Source organism: Podarcis raffonei, chromosome 2, assembly GCF_027172205.1.
Source record: "Podarcis raffonei isolate rPodRaf1 chromosome 2, rPodRaf1.pri, whole genome shotgun sequence".
NCBI classification, from domain to species: Eukaryota; Metazoa; Chordata; class Lepidosauria; order Squamata; family Lacertidae; genus Podarcis; species Podarcis raffonei.
In genome coordinates this window covers 82,538,236-82,558,259 of record NC_070603.1, presented here as the reverse complement: position 1 = coordinate 82,558,259, position 20,024 = coordinate 82,538,236, and the positions used below count along the sequence as shown (strand labels likewise).

Genomic DNA, 20,024 nt, shown 5'->3' with positions numbered 1-20,024 from the left:
TCCTCACTTAACCTGGTGCAAAAAGATCTTGTTATCCGTGCAGCCCTGGTTGCCTAGATAAAACACTATAGCCCCACACACCCTTACCTGGGAGTAAGGCCCACTGAACTCAGTGCGGCTTTCTTCTGAGTAGAAACTTAGTTATTTACTAGATGCAAGTCAGCAACACCAGACGATCCTGCTTGGCTAGGCACTGGGGTAGATTTCGTCCTGCACCTTGCAGAGTTGCGCCGACACTGCCAATGGGCCCTGCTCCACTCAGCAACATCTGAAGGCCCTGATCGACTAGGCGCTGGGGTGGATTGCACCCTGCACCTTGCAAAGTCAGGCCCAGGCTGCCACTGGGCCCAGCAATGGCGGCAGCAACAAGCAGCTCCGGCTTGCTCAGCCCTACCCATTGCCACCCCACCACTGAACTTACCTAACCTAGGGGCTCTAGATTGCGGGCTCTACTGGTCAAAATGGGAGCCTCAACGATCACCCTCTCCCACCAGAAACACACCAGGACTGCTCCAAGGAAATGCAAAAATGAGTGCTAGGCCCTGGTGGGCCGCCCCCTTACCCACTTCTGATTTGCCAAGCAGATAACCAGCCAATCAGGATTTTTTTAAAAAATGGATTTCCCCCTTTCACTTCTCATTTCCCTGGAATAGAGTATGGTGGACTGTCAATTTTACATCTGGTGAATTAGGGAAGACTAATGGACCTGGCAGGCCCAGGCAAATCTCCTATAAAACACACCCGTTATGTAAATATCAGTTTCATTTTAGCACTCTGCTGACTCTTCTGTGAAAATGGCAGCCAGGTTTCACTGGAAACGTGAAGTTGTGGGACTGTAGAAGGAAGTATTATATTAAGAATTAAGAGAAATGACTGGATCCACTGGGCCACAATTCTTCCCAGCCCACACCTTGAGAGCCCTCTGGGCACCCAACCCCACCCCATTCACCAGTGGAGAAACTGTTTCTAGCATTTTTGTATTAGGGGCTGGTCCTGTTCTTTATGTGACCCAAGCACTTATTCAGAGGTTTGGTAGGGAATTAGGAGGAAGAAGTTGGGTGTTTTCCTCCTGTTCCCTCAATGGCAACCTAACCACATAAGTGAAAGTGATGATGAGTTATATCAGGCATGTTCAGCAGCAGTGGCACAAGTCACTATACCCACAACTGCAGCATAAAGCTAATCCATATATCAGTTAAGGTTGTTCATTCTTGTTTGGGGAAAAAGAGAGGACTCATATTTTGAATGTCTGAAGTTCTTGGGCATTTTTTTCCTTCAAAAAGAGAAACACAAAAATTTGCTTTCCCCCTTTACAATAAAATCCTGTCAGCACGGCTAATCCCTAGGGAAATCTAAAGTATAAGCCCCAGAACAGTAAACAAGTGCACGGTCAAAACCATGTAATCAAGATGAAGGCCTCCTCGTACTGAGATTACACACCCCATTGCCTCCAATCACAGCCAAGGACGGCGGGAACGCAAGTTCAGAGTCATCTGATTTTGAACGGATTGACAAAGCATGGCTAACAATCCAACAGAAATCAAGAACTACATGGGATTTTAAAAGTCAGCTTTATTTTTGTGCCTTGGATTTGAGGTAGATTAAATAATTGAAAAGGCTAGGCTATTAGGTCATGATTTCTGTGTTGCAGCTGTCTAGCACAAGTTGACAGACACTCTGCAAGGCCTGTTGATTTAATAAGAGAGGCGTAGGAAATCTCTGTGGGTAGCAAACGAGCAGTCAATGAATCTGAAAGGAAACATGATTGAATGGGGTGGGGGAACTAACCAGCATTTATAAAGCTGTGATTAGCTGGAGGTCCTATGGCAGCTACAGTTGTGTTTTCTGAATAAGTGCAATAATGCATATGCAGCAGTGAAGCAACTTTGCTACAGAGAGTTATTGCTTCATATAAAACTTGAACTGAGACCTGCAAGCTCGACAAGTGAACAGCCATGAAAGGTAAGATATACTTTTATGTAGACGTATTGTGAAGGGGTATTACTTTGCAAATAAACTATGCTTTAAAATCCAGACAAATCAATAAACCACAATTTTTTTTGTGGACTCAAGGAAATTGTTGCAGGCTAAGCATGCTGATTCAAAATGCATCTCCTTATCTTCCTTATATGAATGCAACATTCAGAAACAGTAATCGGGCATTTGTAGGGTCAGTTCAAATATTTGTAGGGGGACTTCAACACTATTTTTGGCAATGAAGTTTGAGAAATTATGTACAAGATAAACTGTAATCTCAGAAAGTGAATGGCTTCATATGAAGGCTGACATGCTTGGTTATGAAATCAAAGGCTCTTAAATATCTGTATCGTTTAGGAAATTTAAGTTCTACATTCAGTGACTTTTCCTGAATATTTCAATACTATTTGACTTGAAGCTAAACGGTGTGCATGTTTGCCAAGTGGAAAGTCCCTCTGATTTCTTTGGGATTTACCCCAAAATAAATGTACACAAGACTCAAGCCCTTAAGACTCCTGCTTAGAAATAAGAGATACTACTGATCTGCCTCAGGGACCATTCATGAAAGGAGACGGAAAGCTTTTATCAATCTGGACATATGGCTCTTAGCTATCATTGCCTGGTATATGATTGCTTTTACTGTGTGCATACATACAAAGAATGTTGTCTGAGAAATATTATTTATAAAAAATAGTACTCATTATATTGTTTGTGCCATTGTAAGGAACTGTGTGAACTTCATTCACTGTTTCAAAGACAGGAGACATTTAAGATACCAGAGAATGCTGAGAATGCTTATGGATTATAGACATGAACAAGTGAACCATAATATGAAATATTGGTAATAGAATTAATAGAACTATAGATAATAACAGCAATAGAGATGTTTAAGAACATTTGTTCAAATAAGAGTTACTAGTTATCGTACGGTGTACAGTACAAAAAAGGAATAGACTCACTGAAATTAATGAAACTTAGTTGGGTCTATTCACTTGCATGGACCTGTTGAGAATAGGATACAACCCTCTGGTTTTATTTTTTTGATGTTTGATCCAGAAAAGCATCCCAGACACTTGCTCAACACACCAGACTCAGTTCACTCAAATGTGCATATTGTCTAGATCTCTAATGCATGTTGGCTATCTCATTCATTTCAATGTGCAAGCCGGTGAGCCACTGGAAAGGAATTCATAGAACTTAACAAGGAAGCTCTAGAAGGCTGGAAAGTTTCTAAACAGTTAAGAATGCTGTAGATCGGGGTGACTACAGATCACATGACGAAATGTAAGAAGATGAGAAAGACTTGCTGAAGTAAACAAAGCCACTCACAGTCTTAAAGTTAACCACTGGTTTAAGTGTTTTTCATAACCATGGTCTTAGTGTCTCCCAGGGAGCAGCCAATGCGAGGCTCATCAGTGAATAAGTAACATGGATGAAAAATTCCTTAAGCAGCAATTGGACCTGCTGTTTTATTATGAGGCTTGACCAAACCATTAATACTGATAAAAATAAAATTACAATTACGCTCCACTGAAAATAGTCTGTTGAATGTTTTCTAGCTCCCTCCATGCTGTCAGTGGAATTCATTTACTATTCTGGGTGTAAAATTCATAGGGCACATTTGCATTTCTGACAAAGTTTTAGGATTCTCCCCAACAAAGCTTTGAGTTAACCCTTTGAATTTAATGGATCTAAACGCTGTACTGTTTTTAACACCTGAGTGGGAGCTGCCCAGAGTGGCTGGGGAAACTCAGCCAGATGGGCGGGGTATAAATAATAAATTATTATTATTATTATTATTATTATTATTATTATTATTATTATTATCCATGGTCATTAATTTCAATTGGTTTACTTTGAGTAGGACTAGCATTGGCAACAACCCATGGAAACTTGGTTCATTTAGATACTGTATATTTGAGAAAATTGCTGATATGCATGACATGAGGATTTTATGACTATAACTACAGTTCATCCTGCTATTCAAATATGCAAACTTACTCTGTACATATCTTCAATATACTAACTGCCATCACAAGATGCAGAATGTAACACTGATACTTCTTTTCTTATTGCATAGGTTCATTGCTTTTGATTTCAAGTGTCATCTTGCTAACAGATGTGCTGAGTGGCTGTCCTCCAAAATGTCTGTGTAATCACTTTTTAAAGACAGTGGACTGCAGGAATCGAGGGCTTGTTGAAGTTCCTTCACACTTACCTGCTGAAACTCAAATATTGCTGTTGTCAAATAATCGCATTCAGAAAATCAGTCAAAGTGCTTTTGTTGACACTCTGGCCCTCAAAATCCTGGATTTATCTAATAACTCTATCACGGGTCTGTTGCCTGGCACATTCAAAGAACTGCAACATCTACAGATACTAAACCTAACCAAGAACTTCATTGAATATGTAGACAACAAAACTTTTAGTTCGCTTTCACGCCTAAAAGAGCTGGATTTATCCTCCAACAATATATTAAGTATGCCTGGAACTCTGGGAAAAAATACAGGGAACATAACTTTATTGTCTATGAAACATAATAAACTTCAGAAAGTAGACAGACTTCTGTTGGAATCGCTCCCAAACCTGAAAGTTGTTCTGTTTAAGGGTAACTTCTGGCAATGCAATTGTCAAGTCTTTGGCCTTAAGTTGTGGCTGGAAAGTTTTTTATATAGAGGTAAGTAATTTTTCTCTGTTACATATATACTGTACATCCAGCAAATGTCATTAAGGCATATCTCACCTTCGCTATTTATTGAAGTTTTAATTCAAGGGAGCATCTAATAACATGGAAAATGGATTTGGTGGGGGGAGTCGCTGAGTATGGATGACTTCCTGATGTAGAATTTACAGTATAGCCTATACACTTCCTACACTTGATACTGTGTAACAAGGTTTAAATATAGCAATGTGATGATGGTTAGGGTTGCCGATATCATACATTACAACATTCTTAACTCTATACAGCAGTTTCTATGACTTCTGCTTATTGAGAGGGTTCATATTACGTTTAGTAGTACATACATGGCTTTAACAAATTGTTGACAAGGCAGCTACTTGCACACTGTAAGAGCATGTTGGGAAGTCTGGACCATTCACTTATGTTATATATACTGAAGCCACAACGTAAGAGCCTTGCTGGATCAGGCGAAAGATCTGTTGACCCTGATCTTTTGTTGGTAATGGTGACCTGCTAGATGCTTTTCTGATGTTTCTGAACAGTTGTTTGTCCCCCCAGCAGCTAGTATTGGGACCTTTTCTGTAAACTATACCTTTCCTGTAAACATGGAGCCAGGGCCCATCATGGCAGCAATTTATTTATTTATTTGTCATTTCATATCAGTGTCTTTAGGTGACCCTAAGTTTTAGAATCTTGAGAGAGAGCTTTGTATCTACATTAATCAACAACTAACATCAATTCATTGGTTTTTATCCCAATCTGTACTGAATTAAATGAATTCATGGATGATAAGACTATCAATGGATACTAGTCATTAAGGCTATGCTCTGCCCCATTGGTCATAGACAGTAATGCTTCTGAATGCCAGTTGCTGGAAACCACAGTTCTTGCGCTCATGCTATGCTTGCAGGTTTCTCAGAGGCATCTGGTTGGCCACTGTGAGAACAGGATGCTGGACTAGATGGGCCTTGCCCTGATCCAGCAGGCTCTTATGTTCTTGAAATGTTATAAATGTGTGTATTTATTGTTGATGTTTTTATTGTTGAATCACTTCAGGATGTTTTATGTGAAGCAATTCATATAGTTGCAATTCAATACACATATTTCAACTCAATCAATTCAACCACTTCTAACACAAATAATGGAAACAAGTGGAGACACTGCTGTCATATTTCCAAAATTCAGCATAGTTTCAAACTAGTAGTAAGAGCAGATATATTGATCATGGAACAATACATCATGCAATTCTGTACTCAAAATATTTATTCAGAAGTAAACTTCCTAGTTAGCAGGCTGAGGAATGAAACTAGAGGAGTCCAGCCTTCTTACCTTATGTGATGGATACCTTAGCTACTGCTTTGAGAAGACTACATGAGATCACAATTAAGCTAAAATGTAGAAGAGAGAATTGGGGGATGGAGCTTGTGGGTTTCTTTACACCTCCTGCTTTTCCTGGGGGAACCCAGCCTGATGGGTAGAGTATAAATAATAAAAATATTATTATTATTTCAGAATTTGAGTACTGGATATAATATACTCCCAAGGTGGTCATCATTTTCCAAGAGCCTTGAACAGTTAAAATATTACTAAGTAATTTCTTCCCATCCTAGGATATATTGCTGCAGTCATGCTCCATACAGACATCTTCTTGTAAGCAAAAGAACATAATGAATGGATATAACTTAACTGTTAAGTTTGTAGAATAACTTCATAAATTTATCTCAGGGAAAGAAGCTTTCCAAGACAAATTAAGAACCTTTTTTGCTTTTCCCATCTTTGCACTGTTCTAATCTGCATACATTTGTAACATGAATAGAAATCAAGTTACTATCAATGCTATCTGGGAAAAGCACATGTTGTATATTCCACCAGCAATTTTTCATTTCACTAACAGTTTTCTTGTAAGACTTACATAAAGCAAACTGATATATCCTGTGTTAATGATGCCCAATCCTCTCCCAGATCCACTAAATAATCTGCCCTACCTTTATATCCCCCAAATGGATGGATGGACGGGCGCGCGCGCACACACATACACACACACATGAACAAAAATAAGAAGAATGAAATGTCCACCTTAAAAAAAAACCCCACACAAGTAAAACAGCATAACAATCTGAATATTACCTATGCTAAAGGTACGCTAGAACAAAAAGTTTTAGCCTGGTGTGTAAATGTCCAGTTGTGCAATTCGATAATTGCTGAGGATGGACGTAATGGAGGACAGTGGGGATGGGGGGGAGTTAGATAATTGTAGTCCTTCACTTACTACAAAATGTGGTAAGCAGTGTTTCAAAGGAGGAACAGCTCAACCTTTCTGCTTGTGGGAGAAGATATATTTTTGTCCCAGGAAATACAATTTAATCACATGGCATCTTTCTGGCAACATTAACAACCCATTGTCAGAATACAAAACAGCCACACTGCCCACCTGTCAAATTTGGCCCGTGAGGCAGAACCTGATAAGGATCTCACCCACGGAGTGAAAAAGTGTTAGGATATAGTTCCGTTCCACCTTAAAAGGGAACAGGCTTGACTATTGTATGCCGCATGCCTGTTTACTTCCAGCACTTGCTGGGAACTTCTGTTTGTATATAGCTTTTGTGTTACTGCTGGAGACGAAGGGAAGCAGACATGTTTTCCTTTGTTCCTGAACTATGCTGAATAAAATGCTGTACATTATGCTTACACATTTCTCTGTCCACCTCTTCTGCTGTGAGAAGATTTGCGCACTCTGCTGATAGAGTGTGCATGGGTCTCTAAGCGTATATGAGGCTTGTGTCGCTAACTGATGCTGTTCCAAGGGAGATCGGCTGCTGGCCAGTGGCTGGAGCCAGCTGGGGGCCTGCCCAATGCCTGCCTGATGCCCCTGTCTTCCCGGCAATATCCCAACAAAAAGATCCTCCCCACCACTGTTGTGCATGTTCTACTCAGATGAACATTACAGTGAGTCCAACTGGGCTTATTTCCAGGCTACTGTGCATGGAATTACAGCCTTATATGATTCTTCAATTGTTTTTTCCAAGCCATTCATCAGCAGTTGTGGTGGACAATCCCATTGTAATTATTTGCTGGACAATGGAATAATCTTCTTACAAGATTATGACTGAATTTTGAGTCTCCATTATTCTTTCCTACCTAATCCCATCAACGTGCAGTAAATTGCAGCCCAATCGTATCCATTTTAATGCACAAGTAATTTCCACTAAGTTCAACTTCTACATAATGCGTTTAGGGCTGCAGTTGTACAGAACAATCCTAAGCAATCCAAATTAAATCCCATTCAGCTCAATGGTGTTTACTCTCTGGTAAGAGTCTTGGGGTGCAATCCTATGCACACTTTATTGGGAGTGAGTTCCACTGAACTTAGTGTGCCTTCTTCCTGAAAAAAAACATGCATAGGAGTGAGCTCTGAGAATATTTATATTACACTGAAGGGCATCATAGCATTTTTTAAAACAAAAATCACATAAAATCTTACAGTCATGGCAGCATGAATTCTACATACAAAATACTGCAGATCTGACTAAATTCCAAGTCTGAGAGAATGGGAGTGAACATTGTTTGAATATGCAAGGAGGGCCTTTTATATACAAGTTAAAGAAGGCAGACAGAAAGCAGATTTGTTGAAAAATGGCTCACATTCAATAACTCTTGGGATAGCAAAAAGCAACAGACATATTACATCAATTTTACTACTATATAACTTTTATATCTGTAACTTCTGTGTCCATACTTTTTGCTCACTTCATTTTATACCTATATGTATACTTATAAACAGAAACAATAAAATGGAAAAAATAGGAGATTCTTCCCATCCACCCCTTTGTATGCTCAGACTGAAATTCACTCCTCAAGTGATTGAAGACATGTGTGATAACATTTTTGTCCCTGGAAAAAGAAACCAGAACCCTAGAAACCAATGTAAAGTCAATCCAAAACTAATTTCTCTGCGATCTTATACATACAGTTGTTTAAATATAAAGTGCAGTCAAAGAAAGTGTAGTATTTCCTACCCGTTAACTATCTCCTACCCTCAGTCCATCTCTGTTTAGTCTCTCTTCTTTAGCCATTGTATCTTCTGGGCCCCTACGTCCTGGTCCTATCTCCTGGTTCGTCTTGCTACTGAAACTTCCCTCAGCCTCTTTGCTTCCTGAGCTCTTTGTCTCTGCTCTCAATTTCCACCAAAAGCACATAGACCCTCTTGGTCCCAGACCTTTCACTTCCTTCACAACAATTGTTGTTCTGTGGCATGCCATCACTCAGATCAGGCCAACTCTCTGACACTGAATGGAAAACATCTGATCATTCTCACATTAAAATAGGACCTAATTTGCTTTTGTCTCTGCTCAGCATCTATTTAACCATGGTTTCCAAAACACTGTTCCTATATGGTGGCCATTTTAAACTTCCTCCATGTTGGCTTTAATCACGGTTATGTTGGGCTTCAAGCCAATGGTGTATCCCCCCCCCCATTTGCAACCTTATTACGAGCATTTGTTTTCCTTAGTTGGACTGTTTTCCAATAGCATCTATGAATGAAAGGAAAGCTTAATTTTCACAAACGACTAGCAAAACCACACACTAATATGAGGTTTTTCCATTGTTGTAATTTAACTGTAAACCAACTAGCATAGAAGATGGTTGTCATTTTTATACAGGAGAAAAATCAGTTTCTTCATTATATTTGTTAGTGGGTGTTTGGTTGGTTCTTCTGAGTGAGCAAGAGCTTGACAAATGCTCCTTCTTTTCAGGAGGAATTAGTGACAGTATCATCTGCTCAGCGCCTGATCATCGGAAGGGAAAAGACCTCCTGAGAATTCCTTATGAATTGTATGGAATCTGCCCTCCTACAGCTTCCGATTTCCACCAAGCCAATGCTCTTCACTATACTTCTGAGCACAAAAGTTCTCCAAAGCTCGCCCATCACAATGAACACGGAGGAGACAGCAGCCGGTCACACTGTGAACCGAAACCAAAGCCACGGCCCGTTAGCTTGCGTCATGCAATTGCCACTGTAGTAATAACTGGAGTGGTCTGTGGGATTGTATGTCTCATGATGTTGGCTGCCGCTGTGTATGGCTGTGCTTATGCTGCAATCACCGCAAAGTACCAGCGTGAAAAGAACCCCTCTGGCAAGGAGAAAAGGAGTCTTGAGGAAAAAGAGTCATTTGAGAGGTCGTTGGCTTGAGTTACTGATTGCTATGGGGTTTCAGAAACATATACTACTCCCCTTGCCCAACAAGCTGAGTAGAGTCGGAATATGGCTGATTTATTAGTTACTCTTACATTTTGATTTTCCACATTCAAAAATGTTTGCATATAACTACAGAGGTGCCAACAAGATCTTTCTGGCCACTGGTATACCATATGTAGATTGGGCAATCGGCTGCACTTGCCAAAGACACACATTTGCATAACAAAGTATATACAGATTTGTACCCTCTTTTGCAGGTGGAGGTGGAGTGCCAAAAATAAAGCCAGTAATAAGTTGTCCAACAGATGGAATGTCAACCAGTGAAGCTTTCCTCCTAATTGTAGTTCTATACTCCAAAAGACTTACTCTATTTAATCTACCTGCCACATACCTGTTAAAGGTACAATAGCCCTACAGTCCTACAATGCCAGGGACGGCTTTCAAATTTCAGCAGTGCCACGTGCCAGGCCAAAATTCGGTAATCCCCCACCTCTCATCTTCCTTTCTGCTCAATTCAATATGTCATAGGTCTGATGCCCTGTGGTGCCCCCTAGTATAGATGCCCAGTGCAGCAGAACCAGTCGTGCTGCCCAAAATCCACCTCTGCCAATACTAAACTACACAAAGAACTCAAGTTTCAGGAGTTGTGTTATTGTAGGTCATGGGTAGCCAAACTAAGGCCCAGGGGCTGGATCTGGCCCAATCGCCTTCTAAATCCGGCCTGCAGACGGTCCAGGAATCAGCGTGTTTTTACATGAGTAGAATGTGTGCTTTTATTTAAAATGCATATCTAGGTTATTTGTGGGGCATAGGAATTCGTTCACCCCCCCCAAAAAAATAGTCTGGCCCCCCACAAAGTCTGAGGGACAGTGGTCCGGCCCTCTGCTGAAAATGTTTGCTGACCCCCGCTGTAGGTCTCTCGTGTGCTGATCTTAGGGCTCCAATACTATGTTAAGTAGAGGGAGTAAAAAGTGATTTAAGATTCATAGCAATTCTGTTCAGATACTCATGCTTGGATATATTCAAGATTTAAACAGTTCAAACCCCAGTATTCATTTGTTGTGGTCATTTATTAATACCCCAACAAATACACTCATGGAGTCTGAACTGGCGGTGACGGACCAGGACTGAGACCTTGGGATCATAACAGATGGCTTGATGAAGTTATTGACCCAGTGTGCAACCGTGGTGGAAAAAGCAAGGTTGACGGGAGGAGGCAGCAATGCTTCAGAATAGCAATTTCCGGAAACCACAGGTGCTCTTCCACTCAAATCCTGCTCGTGGGCTTCCCATAGGCATCTGGTTGGCCAATGTGATCACAGGATGGTAGGCTAGATAGACCATTGGCCTGATCCAGCAACAATAACATTTTTTTCCTTTTTCTTTTTTTGAGCCAAAATGATTTGACACACCCACTCAGCCATTAAGTTTGCTTGGTGCCCATAGGTAGGTTTGCCATATTTCAAGCAGTGAAAATTCGGACGGGGTTTTTTTTGGGGGGGGGGGCAAAGTTTTGACTAAAGTTGTTGGGCTTCTTTGACAAAAAGAGATAGCTTATTTTGAGTTATTTTTATGGAAAATTGGAAAAATGGCACTGCTGACATTGGCTGCAGTACATCCAGATTTTCCCAGACATTTTACCATTTTCCACCCAGACACTGCTGCCGACTGCAGTATTCAGGATATGTCCAGGAAATTCCAGATGTATGGCAATCCTAACTTAGGCCAGCTTCTGTTTCTTCACCTAACCTACCTCACTGAGTTGTTGTGAGGGTAAAACAAAAGGAGGGAGAACCATGTACACTGCAAAAAACCATTTGAGTTTTTATACCAGCAGCACCACTCCTCCCTGGAGGAGGCCCTAAAGGGTGGTGTAGCAAAGCAGAGTTCAGGTGAGGCTGTTATCTCTCTCAAGGCTGGTCTTATCAGCATAAGCACTGAGTTGCATCTCACCTCACTTGGTGACAGTCTTGGAATTGCCAAATTGGCTAGATGTCTGTACAATAGCAATGAAGGCGCAGCCTACTGCATCCCAGCTCTGGAGTATCTGTGACTCATCTTGTGTGTCCCCTGTCTCAGTACTCCCATTCTGGGCATCAATGTGCCCTTTTTGACTTGGTACATTTAAAATCATCTGCACATTACATTATATAGAAATATTTAATGTGTTCTGATCGAAAGGTCGCGGTTCGAGTCCCCACAATGAGGTGAGCTCCCATTGTTCGGTCCCTGCTCCTGCCAACCTAGCAGTTCGAAAGCACGTCAAAGTGCAAGTAGATAAATAGGTACCACTCCGGCGGGAAGGTAAACAGCGTTTCCGTGCGCTGCTCTGGTTCGCCAGAAGTGGCTTAGTCATGCTGGCCACATGACCCGGAAGCTGTACGCTGGCTCCCTTGGCCAGTAAAGCGAGATGAGCGCCACAACCCCAGAGTCGTCCGCAACTGGGCTTAACTGTCAGGGGTCCCTTTACCTTTACCTTTAAGCCTATGTGCAGCATTTTAGTCCACAAACAACTAGTTGCAGCAACATGCTTACTAACACTGCAGGTTCCGGCAGACATTTCAGACGTGGAAAAATATAAATCTAATCATTTAAATTAACAAATGCAAAGCTAGCGTTTTGAAACTTGGGGCATTTTATGCCTAATGTAGTTAGATGAAAGGCACCATTTGCTATATATTCTGTGAGAACCACAAATTATCTTCCACAAATGCTTGCAAGTAATTTTCAAATGCATTGCAGGTTATTTTTAGATACTCATTGGGTACCAAATAGCAGGAATCCCTATTGGAATGCCCTTAATTTGCAAAGCACTGGTGTGAACATCTGCTCCTAAATACTGAAATTATCTGCATGGGCTCATTTAATTTTATGTCTCAAATAAAAATATCAAAAGCAGTTATCTAGAATCTGAAACTTAGAATGGAAATACATTTTATTCTATATCGATTTAGAAACATTTTATGGTTGTTATTCCTTTAACATCTTCCCAAGAGAAGTTGCCTATGCCATTTTGGTTCCAGAAGCTATATATTATGAACAGACTTGTTGTTCATTTGTAATTTTTAACTGTGATAAGATAAAGATTATGTTCTCATGCCATTTATATACCAGAGATCACTAACTTTTTTTGTACTAGTGGGCACATTTTCCATTTTGAGTGCGCTGGGGATGCCAGTACAAAATAGCTGCCAAGGGCACATGGCATAGCATAAAATGGCTGCCATGAGGAGTGTGGTATAACACAAAATTAGAGAGACATCCACCATCCCCCAGGAAGAAAATATAGAGACTCAGGAGGAAACCAGATGTGATACTGATTGTGAATGCAATTGATGTGCACATATTTGCTATGCAAATAGCAGTCATGGGGAAGCCTAATCAGCCTTGTTTAACTCTCTTTCAGACACAATCGAAGTCCTGACAAAAATCACCTCTTGGAAGATATATTTTTTCCAAGTCAAGTCTCCAATTTGATTTTCCCTTGAAATCCAAAAAGCAGTCTCACTGAGGAGATTTCTGTCAGGATTGTGTGAAGGAAAGAGTTGAACTCTTCCACAGCTGCTATTTACATAACAAAAAAGTAGCACATTAATTATGATAATCATGTCTAGTTTTAGCCTGCATCATTTAGGTTTATTATGTTTCAGCTAGGATGGGCATTCAGACAACCCAGACAAACAGAGACTAGGATATTACCCCTAAACTCTATCTTTAAGGACTGGGGATGCGGGGAGTGGGAAGGAAATAGAATTGCTATAGTTCTTGGTAGACACCTCTAGCTTCCAAACAGTGAATAGTTTTACCAGGGCTCTTTTTTAAAAAACTTTCAATCTCAGTGCTTCTGGAAGGGATGTAGAAAGAACCCAGCTTTTCAGCTGGTGCCAACCGAGCAGAAAACACACAAGTCTCAAACTGTTTATCATTCAGCATACTTCCTAATTCTTGCATCTATCCTACGTAGAAGGTTATTTATTTCCAGGTACCTCTATGAAGCATGCTATTTTCATTCAAATTGCTCCAGAAAACATGGGAGTGCTGTACCATGCCCAGTTCCATGTTCACCCTCCGAACAGTGGGGGCTCTGGCTCCCTCAAAAAATACATTGGGGGGCGGGTCAAAGTGCCTTGGGTCCTAGGAGTCTGTGCACAAGCCCTGTTGCACTAATCTGTGTGAAATTTTGGCAGACTTCACCCCCTCATTTGCAAAGAAAATAAGCTATAGGTATACCCTAAAATGGAAAAGTAAAGGTGACTACACAAAATATTCTTTAACCTATTTGTCTGAAATATTGCAGGCGTCACCCACTCACTAGCAGCTAATATACCTGCAAATTTCATCCTTTTCGAAAAAGTTATAGTTATTTTACTATACAGTCAATGGGGCCCCATTGAATTTTCTCATCTATGGCTCACTTCTTCTGCTTCTACAGAAAGATCCAACACTGGAGTGGAATGGGCAATGTGTTTCTGACACTTTCCCCATTTCCCATTACAATGTTTAATATAACGATTAAAATGTTGAGTGGATTGCATTCTAAAGTAACAAGTAAATATATTTCTTGATTGAAAAAGGTAGCATAGACTCAATTTTGTTTGTGATGCACTGCATTTCCCCTTACACTTCCCTTGAAGCCCCATAGCACTCAAAGAAAATCTCCAATAGAGTGGATACTGTTGCAAAGGATTATTCATGCTTGTAAATGAAATGGTTTTCCATGTTTTTGTTGGAAAAATCTATCAAAATAGATTTTAGACCGGAAGAAATAGATTATATAAACTAGTGTCAAAGTTGATAATAAATCAATAATGCAAGAAGGCCTTCAAGAAAAAAAGAGATTTGAGAGTAAAGAATATGGTGTGGTGTTGTTGTTTTTTAAAAAAGCTCTAGTCCGGCTTCTCAGTTTTAGGATCCTGTATTCAGTATTTCTTGGAGAATGAGGTGGGCACGTATATAATCCTGAAGCTACTAAGCAGGTTACAGTGCTTTAAAACTGTATGTTGGGCATCGCTAGAATATTTTCCTTTGTGTTAAGAGGACACCAACAACAGTGAATGAAAAGACACCTGCTAAATGCAGCTGATACTTCTTTGTGGTACATACCTCACTGCTACAATTAAATCTCAAATAGCCATAGAAAGAGGATACACCCTCAGAAAGATAGTGAGCATGATAGCAAAAGCTAGAAGGCATCTGACTTTCTTTTCTTCATATTTTCTCTATTGAAATGAAAAACCAGCAACAGCATATAAAACCAGGAGTGGGCAGACTTCAGAGCTAGGTGTTAGAATGAAAGAACAGGATGGCTCTAAACACATTCTAAGTATATACAGTGGTACCTCTGGCTGCGAACGGGATCCGTTCTGGAGACCTGTTTGCAACATGAAAAGAGCGCAACCTGCAGCAGAGCGTCTATGCACGCGCGGGTTGCAATTTGATGCTTCTGCGCATGATGTCATTTTGTGCTTCTGCGCATGCGGTGAAACCCGGAAGAAACCCTTTCCGGTACTTCCGGGTCACCGTGGGACATAACCTGAAAGAACATGAGGTATGACTGTATCTTCAGGAAAAAGTGATTTCATAGACCTTTCCCACAAAAGCCCAGTCCTGATTAGCTTTCTTCATTTGCTGTTTTGTTTTTGCTATTGTTAAACAGCTAGGCTCCTTTGGGAGGAAGGGTGGGATATAATTTTAATAAACAAAACAGCTGGGAGTCTACTAGCACATCCTGATCACCCCTAATCCATATACGACTTGGGAAAGAATCAACATTGGTGTTCTAAAATTCTTTTGGAATGCCAGTAAAAATGTTGATAGTGGCAATCTGATTATACACCTTTGTTTTGTTTGTTTTGCTAAAGTTTTCTACAAACTCTCTCACAAAAGGTTCCTAGGTAAACTTAACCACTTGGTTGTGAGCCTGAGTTTTAGCTTCTGTGCAGCCAATGAGTTAGAAAGATTTCAGAGAACTCAGAGGACAGTTCCAAGTACCGGTAACTAATATTGTGGTGAAGAGCACCTGTTCTTCTCACAAGCCAGTTTATCTAATAATAAACTATTTTCTGCTGTAACCCTTCCCATTATGAAAGGAAAGTGTTTGATGACATTCAGACCACATGGTCAGCATCCTATCTTCAGTGAAAGATAACCAGAGCATCTGCTAATGTGCAATTAATGCTCAGTGGCATCTCCTGCTCTTCAAAATGCTTCTCATTCAAAAAGTCTAATGTTACTTTAGCACATCCTGAAACATTAAACATGTATTATATGCAAGTGTTCCTTCATTGGTTGAAAGTTGCATAATCTTCTTAGAAGCACATTAGAATTTTTCTGACTTGCAAAGACATTCATTGCTGCATTTCCCTGTGGGGAGGGCTCTCTAAAACAACAAAATATTGTAAAAATGCATTGAAGCAAAAATAAAAGTTATCCTTTCAGTGTGTCCTGGAAGTGTATCAGGACTGCATTGATCCTCAAGCTGTGTGGTTGGGCTAGGGATGTCAGAGAATTCCAGCAAAAATGCAAAATGGAACAGAAATCACCAACATTAACATACCCATCCCATTCCTGGAATACAATTCAGTCTAGAGAATATGATCAGTATTCACAGTTGTGATCCTTTTCAACCCAGAAAGGATCCATAATGATATGTAATTGATTGTTCTCCCCACCACTCTGCAATTTGCCCTCTATTTCCTTTGCACTGAAATGAATTGTGTGGAACAATTCAATGGTAACATATGATAACATAATAATAAGCTGACCTGAGTCCCTGTCAGGGAAAATGATGAGGTATTACTTAATAATAATACTGGTTAATTATGTAATTAATTTCAAAAACATTTGCCCTAGTAGACAGTGAGACAAATAACAGCAGAACTGTGACAGATCATAAACAATGCTGATTGAAACAATTATGTGGGGGTGGACATTCCTAGCTTGGACATACTTAATATGTGATAAGAGCATGCAATAAAGTTATTTAACAACAAGTGTGCCTTGATAAATTAAGCCACATGTTGGGTGTATTCACCACTGTATGCCGAGAGTGGGAAAGTTCCATGCAGCCAAAATCCCCACCTCAGTGTCATGACAGGTCAAGAATAAGGATGTAACAGGAGTCCTTAACACACGTGACAGCTGCAAGGAATCTCTAAACCAGCATTGTTTTCCCAGAAAGGAAGCTCCCAACTACAGAAGTTGTAAACATTTGAACATGCAAGGGAGACTCTAGCAAAGGCAAGTACCCCTAATCAAATGTTTATGAGCAGAACTTGGGCAAAGGCAGCCTTGCTTGCATGGAGGAGTGTGTAAAGCTTCTTGGCCTTGGGATGCTTTGCCAACATTCATATCAAATGCCCAAATGACTTACAGCAGCTGAGTTTCACATACCATTTCTTAACATTTTGGATATCATTATCGTCAACTGTACCTTATACTCAAATATTATTCACCAGTAAGGTTAGAGGAAAGTTCTGTTCATTTTGTATTTTAATACAAACTAATTCACACTTCCTTGAACAGCTATCTTTAAAATTCACACTGCTCTGAATTTTGCGATGCAGTTCTTCACCCCCCCAAAACCATTCATGTATGAAAACAAGACACGAATGCATTATAGGAAAAACGGCTTGCAAAAATGTTTATATCAGGCAAAATTGCTTGAAAAAAAGCTGTACATTATGATTAGAATGTGCACTACTGTACTCTTTTTTGTGATTTTCAAGTGTTGTGGGAATGCAGTGAACTGAACGTAAGAATCAACAGCAACAAAACAGCAGGGAAAGGCACACAGGGAAGAGAGTGGCTATATTGGATATAAATAAAATGCAGTGTCAGGGAATCAGGAGCAGGAGCACTGGGGAGAGAGGATTGGGAGAGCGAAGGGGAAGAATCTGAGGGCAGCGTAGGGGAGTATGACAGTGGCCCGAGAGATTCCATGAGCTTCTCCAGCGAATCAGAAGATTCCCAGAAGGGGGCGCCGATGGTCAGGGCAAGGGGGGTCCCAGGGGGGACGCACCAGAAACAAGGAGCCAGAGGGGAACCCCAAAGCAGCAGTGGAGGATCGGGACCAGTTTCCCCACCAGAGCATAGTGGGGGGGAGGAGTCACATGTGTCAGGGCCAGCGTCTCCTCCAGAGAGGGAGTCAGGGCTGACCACGCCTCCATCGGAGAGTGGGGGAACGGAAGGGAGGTCAGTTGCAGCTAGCCCCCCCGAAGGGGGAAGCAGTGGCAGCAGCAGTGAAACGGTCAGGAGGAAAGCTGCTGGCTGGGCGCGCGCGCCAAGTTCAAATGTGCAGGCGCGCGGAACAGCAGGAGACCCGGATGGGGAACCAGCTCCTAAAGCCCGCCGGAGGGAGGGAGAAGGCTCAGGGGAATCAGCGGGAGAAGAGGCTAGAAAGGGCGGAACCCCGGCGGGCAGGCGGACCCAGAGGAGGAAGGAGCAGCGGAGAAGGTGGAGCAAGGCTAGGATCTTAAATTGGTGTCAGGGGGGAGGAGACTCAGACGGAGCATCAGTGGTCTGACACTTTAGACGTGGGGCTGCGCGCTGCGGCTCTGGAAGTGAAACTGAACTTCAATAAAGACTTTTATACTTAACAACGAAGCAGCGTTGGTCCTTTGTGAGCTGGGACCTAGGGCAGCCCTGACAGTATGCTCCGTCTCCTATAAAAACCTCGCAGCGTGAGTTGGTGCAGCGAGGGGCAAGACTTGGTGTTTTGCGAGCTCACGAAGAGAGGCAAAGATGACTACAGAGAGCCAGGTGAAAGAACTGCAAGAAGCAGTCACAACGCTTTACGCAGAAGTAGCAGCATCCAGGAAAAGAGAAGAAGAAGCAGTAGCGCTCTGCCGGGATCTGCAGGCCAGGTGGGACCGTTGGGGGAAAGAGGGGCTGCCAGGACCCAAACCGGAGGGAGTTGGCCTCGGGAAGAGGGGGGGGAGCCTAGTAGCCCACTTTGATGGGAACCTGCAGCAATACCCTAACTTCAGAGCTGACGTGGTTTACGCGCTCAATTTGCTTCGGAAAGACTTTAGAGATGAGGAAGAGAAGGTGGGCTTCATAATCACTCATTTGCATGGGGAAGCAAAAGCGTGGCTGCGGAATTTGTGGCGCGAAAAAGACCCCGCCCTCAAAGATTCCGATGCATTTATCAAAGCTATGGACGCTTGCTTTAAATCTACGGTAGATGTAGATATTGCTCGGAGGGAAATGCATGGACTACAGCAAGGGAAAGCGACGGTGAGGCAATATCACTCGCGCTTTTTTGCCTTACTGAACGTGCTGGGCTGGGAGAAGGACTCTATTGCTGTCAGAGACCTGTTCTGGGAGGGGCTAAGTGGAGAGGTGAAAGATGAGCTGGCAAGAGGGGAACGACCCCAAAGTACCCAAGAAGTTGCCCAAAGAGCGTTGGCAATTGGTGTGCGCCTGGAAGGACGCCCTTGGAGCAGGGAGGAAGGACGTAAGGCAAGCACCCCAGCCAGGACAACCCCTTTCTTTCCCAGAGAGGCGGGGCGGGCGCTGTCCATGCCTCCTTTAGGAAGGGGAGAAGAGCCGATGGAGATTGGTGGTGCCAGGGCTCAGACTGCCAGCAGAGCCCAAACACCGGGAGCAGTCAAGGGGAAGGCTCCTAGAGGGACCAGGAAGTGTTACATCTGCGACAGTGCACAGCACATGGCCAAAGAGTGTCCCCAGAGGCTCCAGAAGCACACTGCAGCCTCAGCAACAGTAAAGGGAACAGGTGAGCAGCCGAAACAGCTGCAGGGGGAAGGAGAAGCCTGGTTGGAAACAGAGCCACTGGGGCCCAACCAGGCAAGTCAGTGAAGCAGTCCCCAGAGATTTTACAGCCCACAGACCCCCTCCCACCCAAACCAGTGGTGCAACTCACCGCATCGCTCCAGTTGCCCAATGGGCACACCATGCAAGTACCAATAACCATTGACTCTGGGAGCAACGCAGACTTTATTGGAGTGGACTTTATCAAGCAACATCGCATAGCACTCATGCCAGCCACGATGCCCCTAAACGTCGTCACGGTCGATGGCAGGAAGCTACTGGGAGGAGAGGTGGTACAGCAAACACCACCGATGGTGATGCAAATTGGAAACCACCGCGAAGTCATCAGCTTCAACGTCACCCACCTGTCGGACACGCCCATAGTGTTGGGTATGAGTT

The 20,024-nt window shown here is 42.2% G+C and overlaps 2 protein-coding genes across 4 annotated transcripts in view; one reads left to right on the top strand and one right to left on the bottom strand.

The window, feature by feature from the left end:
- CACNA2D3 (calcium voltage-gated channel auxiliary subunit alpha2delta 3) overlaps positions 1-20,024 on the bottom strand; it is a 486,071-nt gene that overhangs the window by 73,130 nt on the left and 392,917 nt on the right. The window lies entirely within an intron of this gene.
- On the top strand, positions 4,054-10,057 carry LRTM1 (leucine rich repeats and transmembrane domains 1; the record flags this gene model as incomplete). The annotated part of the gene is made up of 2 exons (XM_053380189.1): positions 4,054-4,654; positions 9,412-10,057. Coding segments are annotated over 2 exons (1,038 nt in total), but the record flags the coding sequence as incomplete, so codon positions are not given.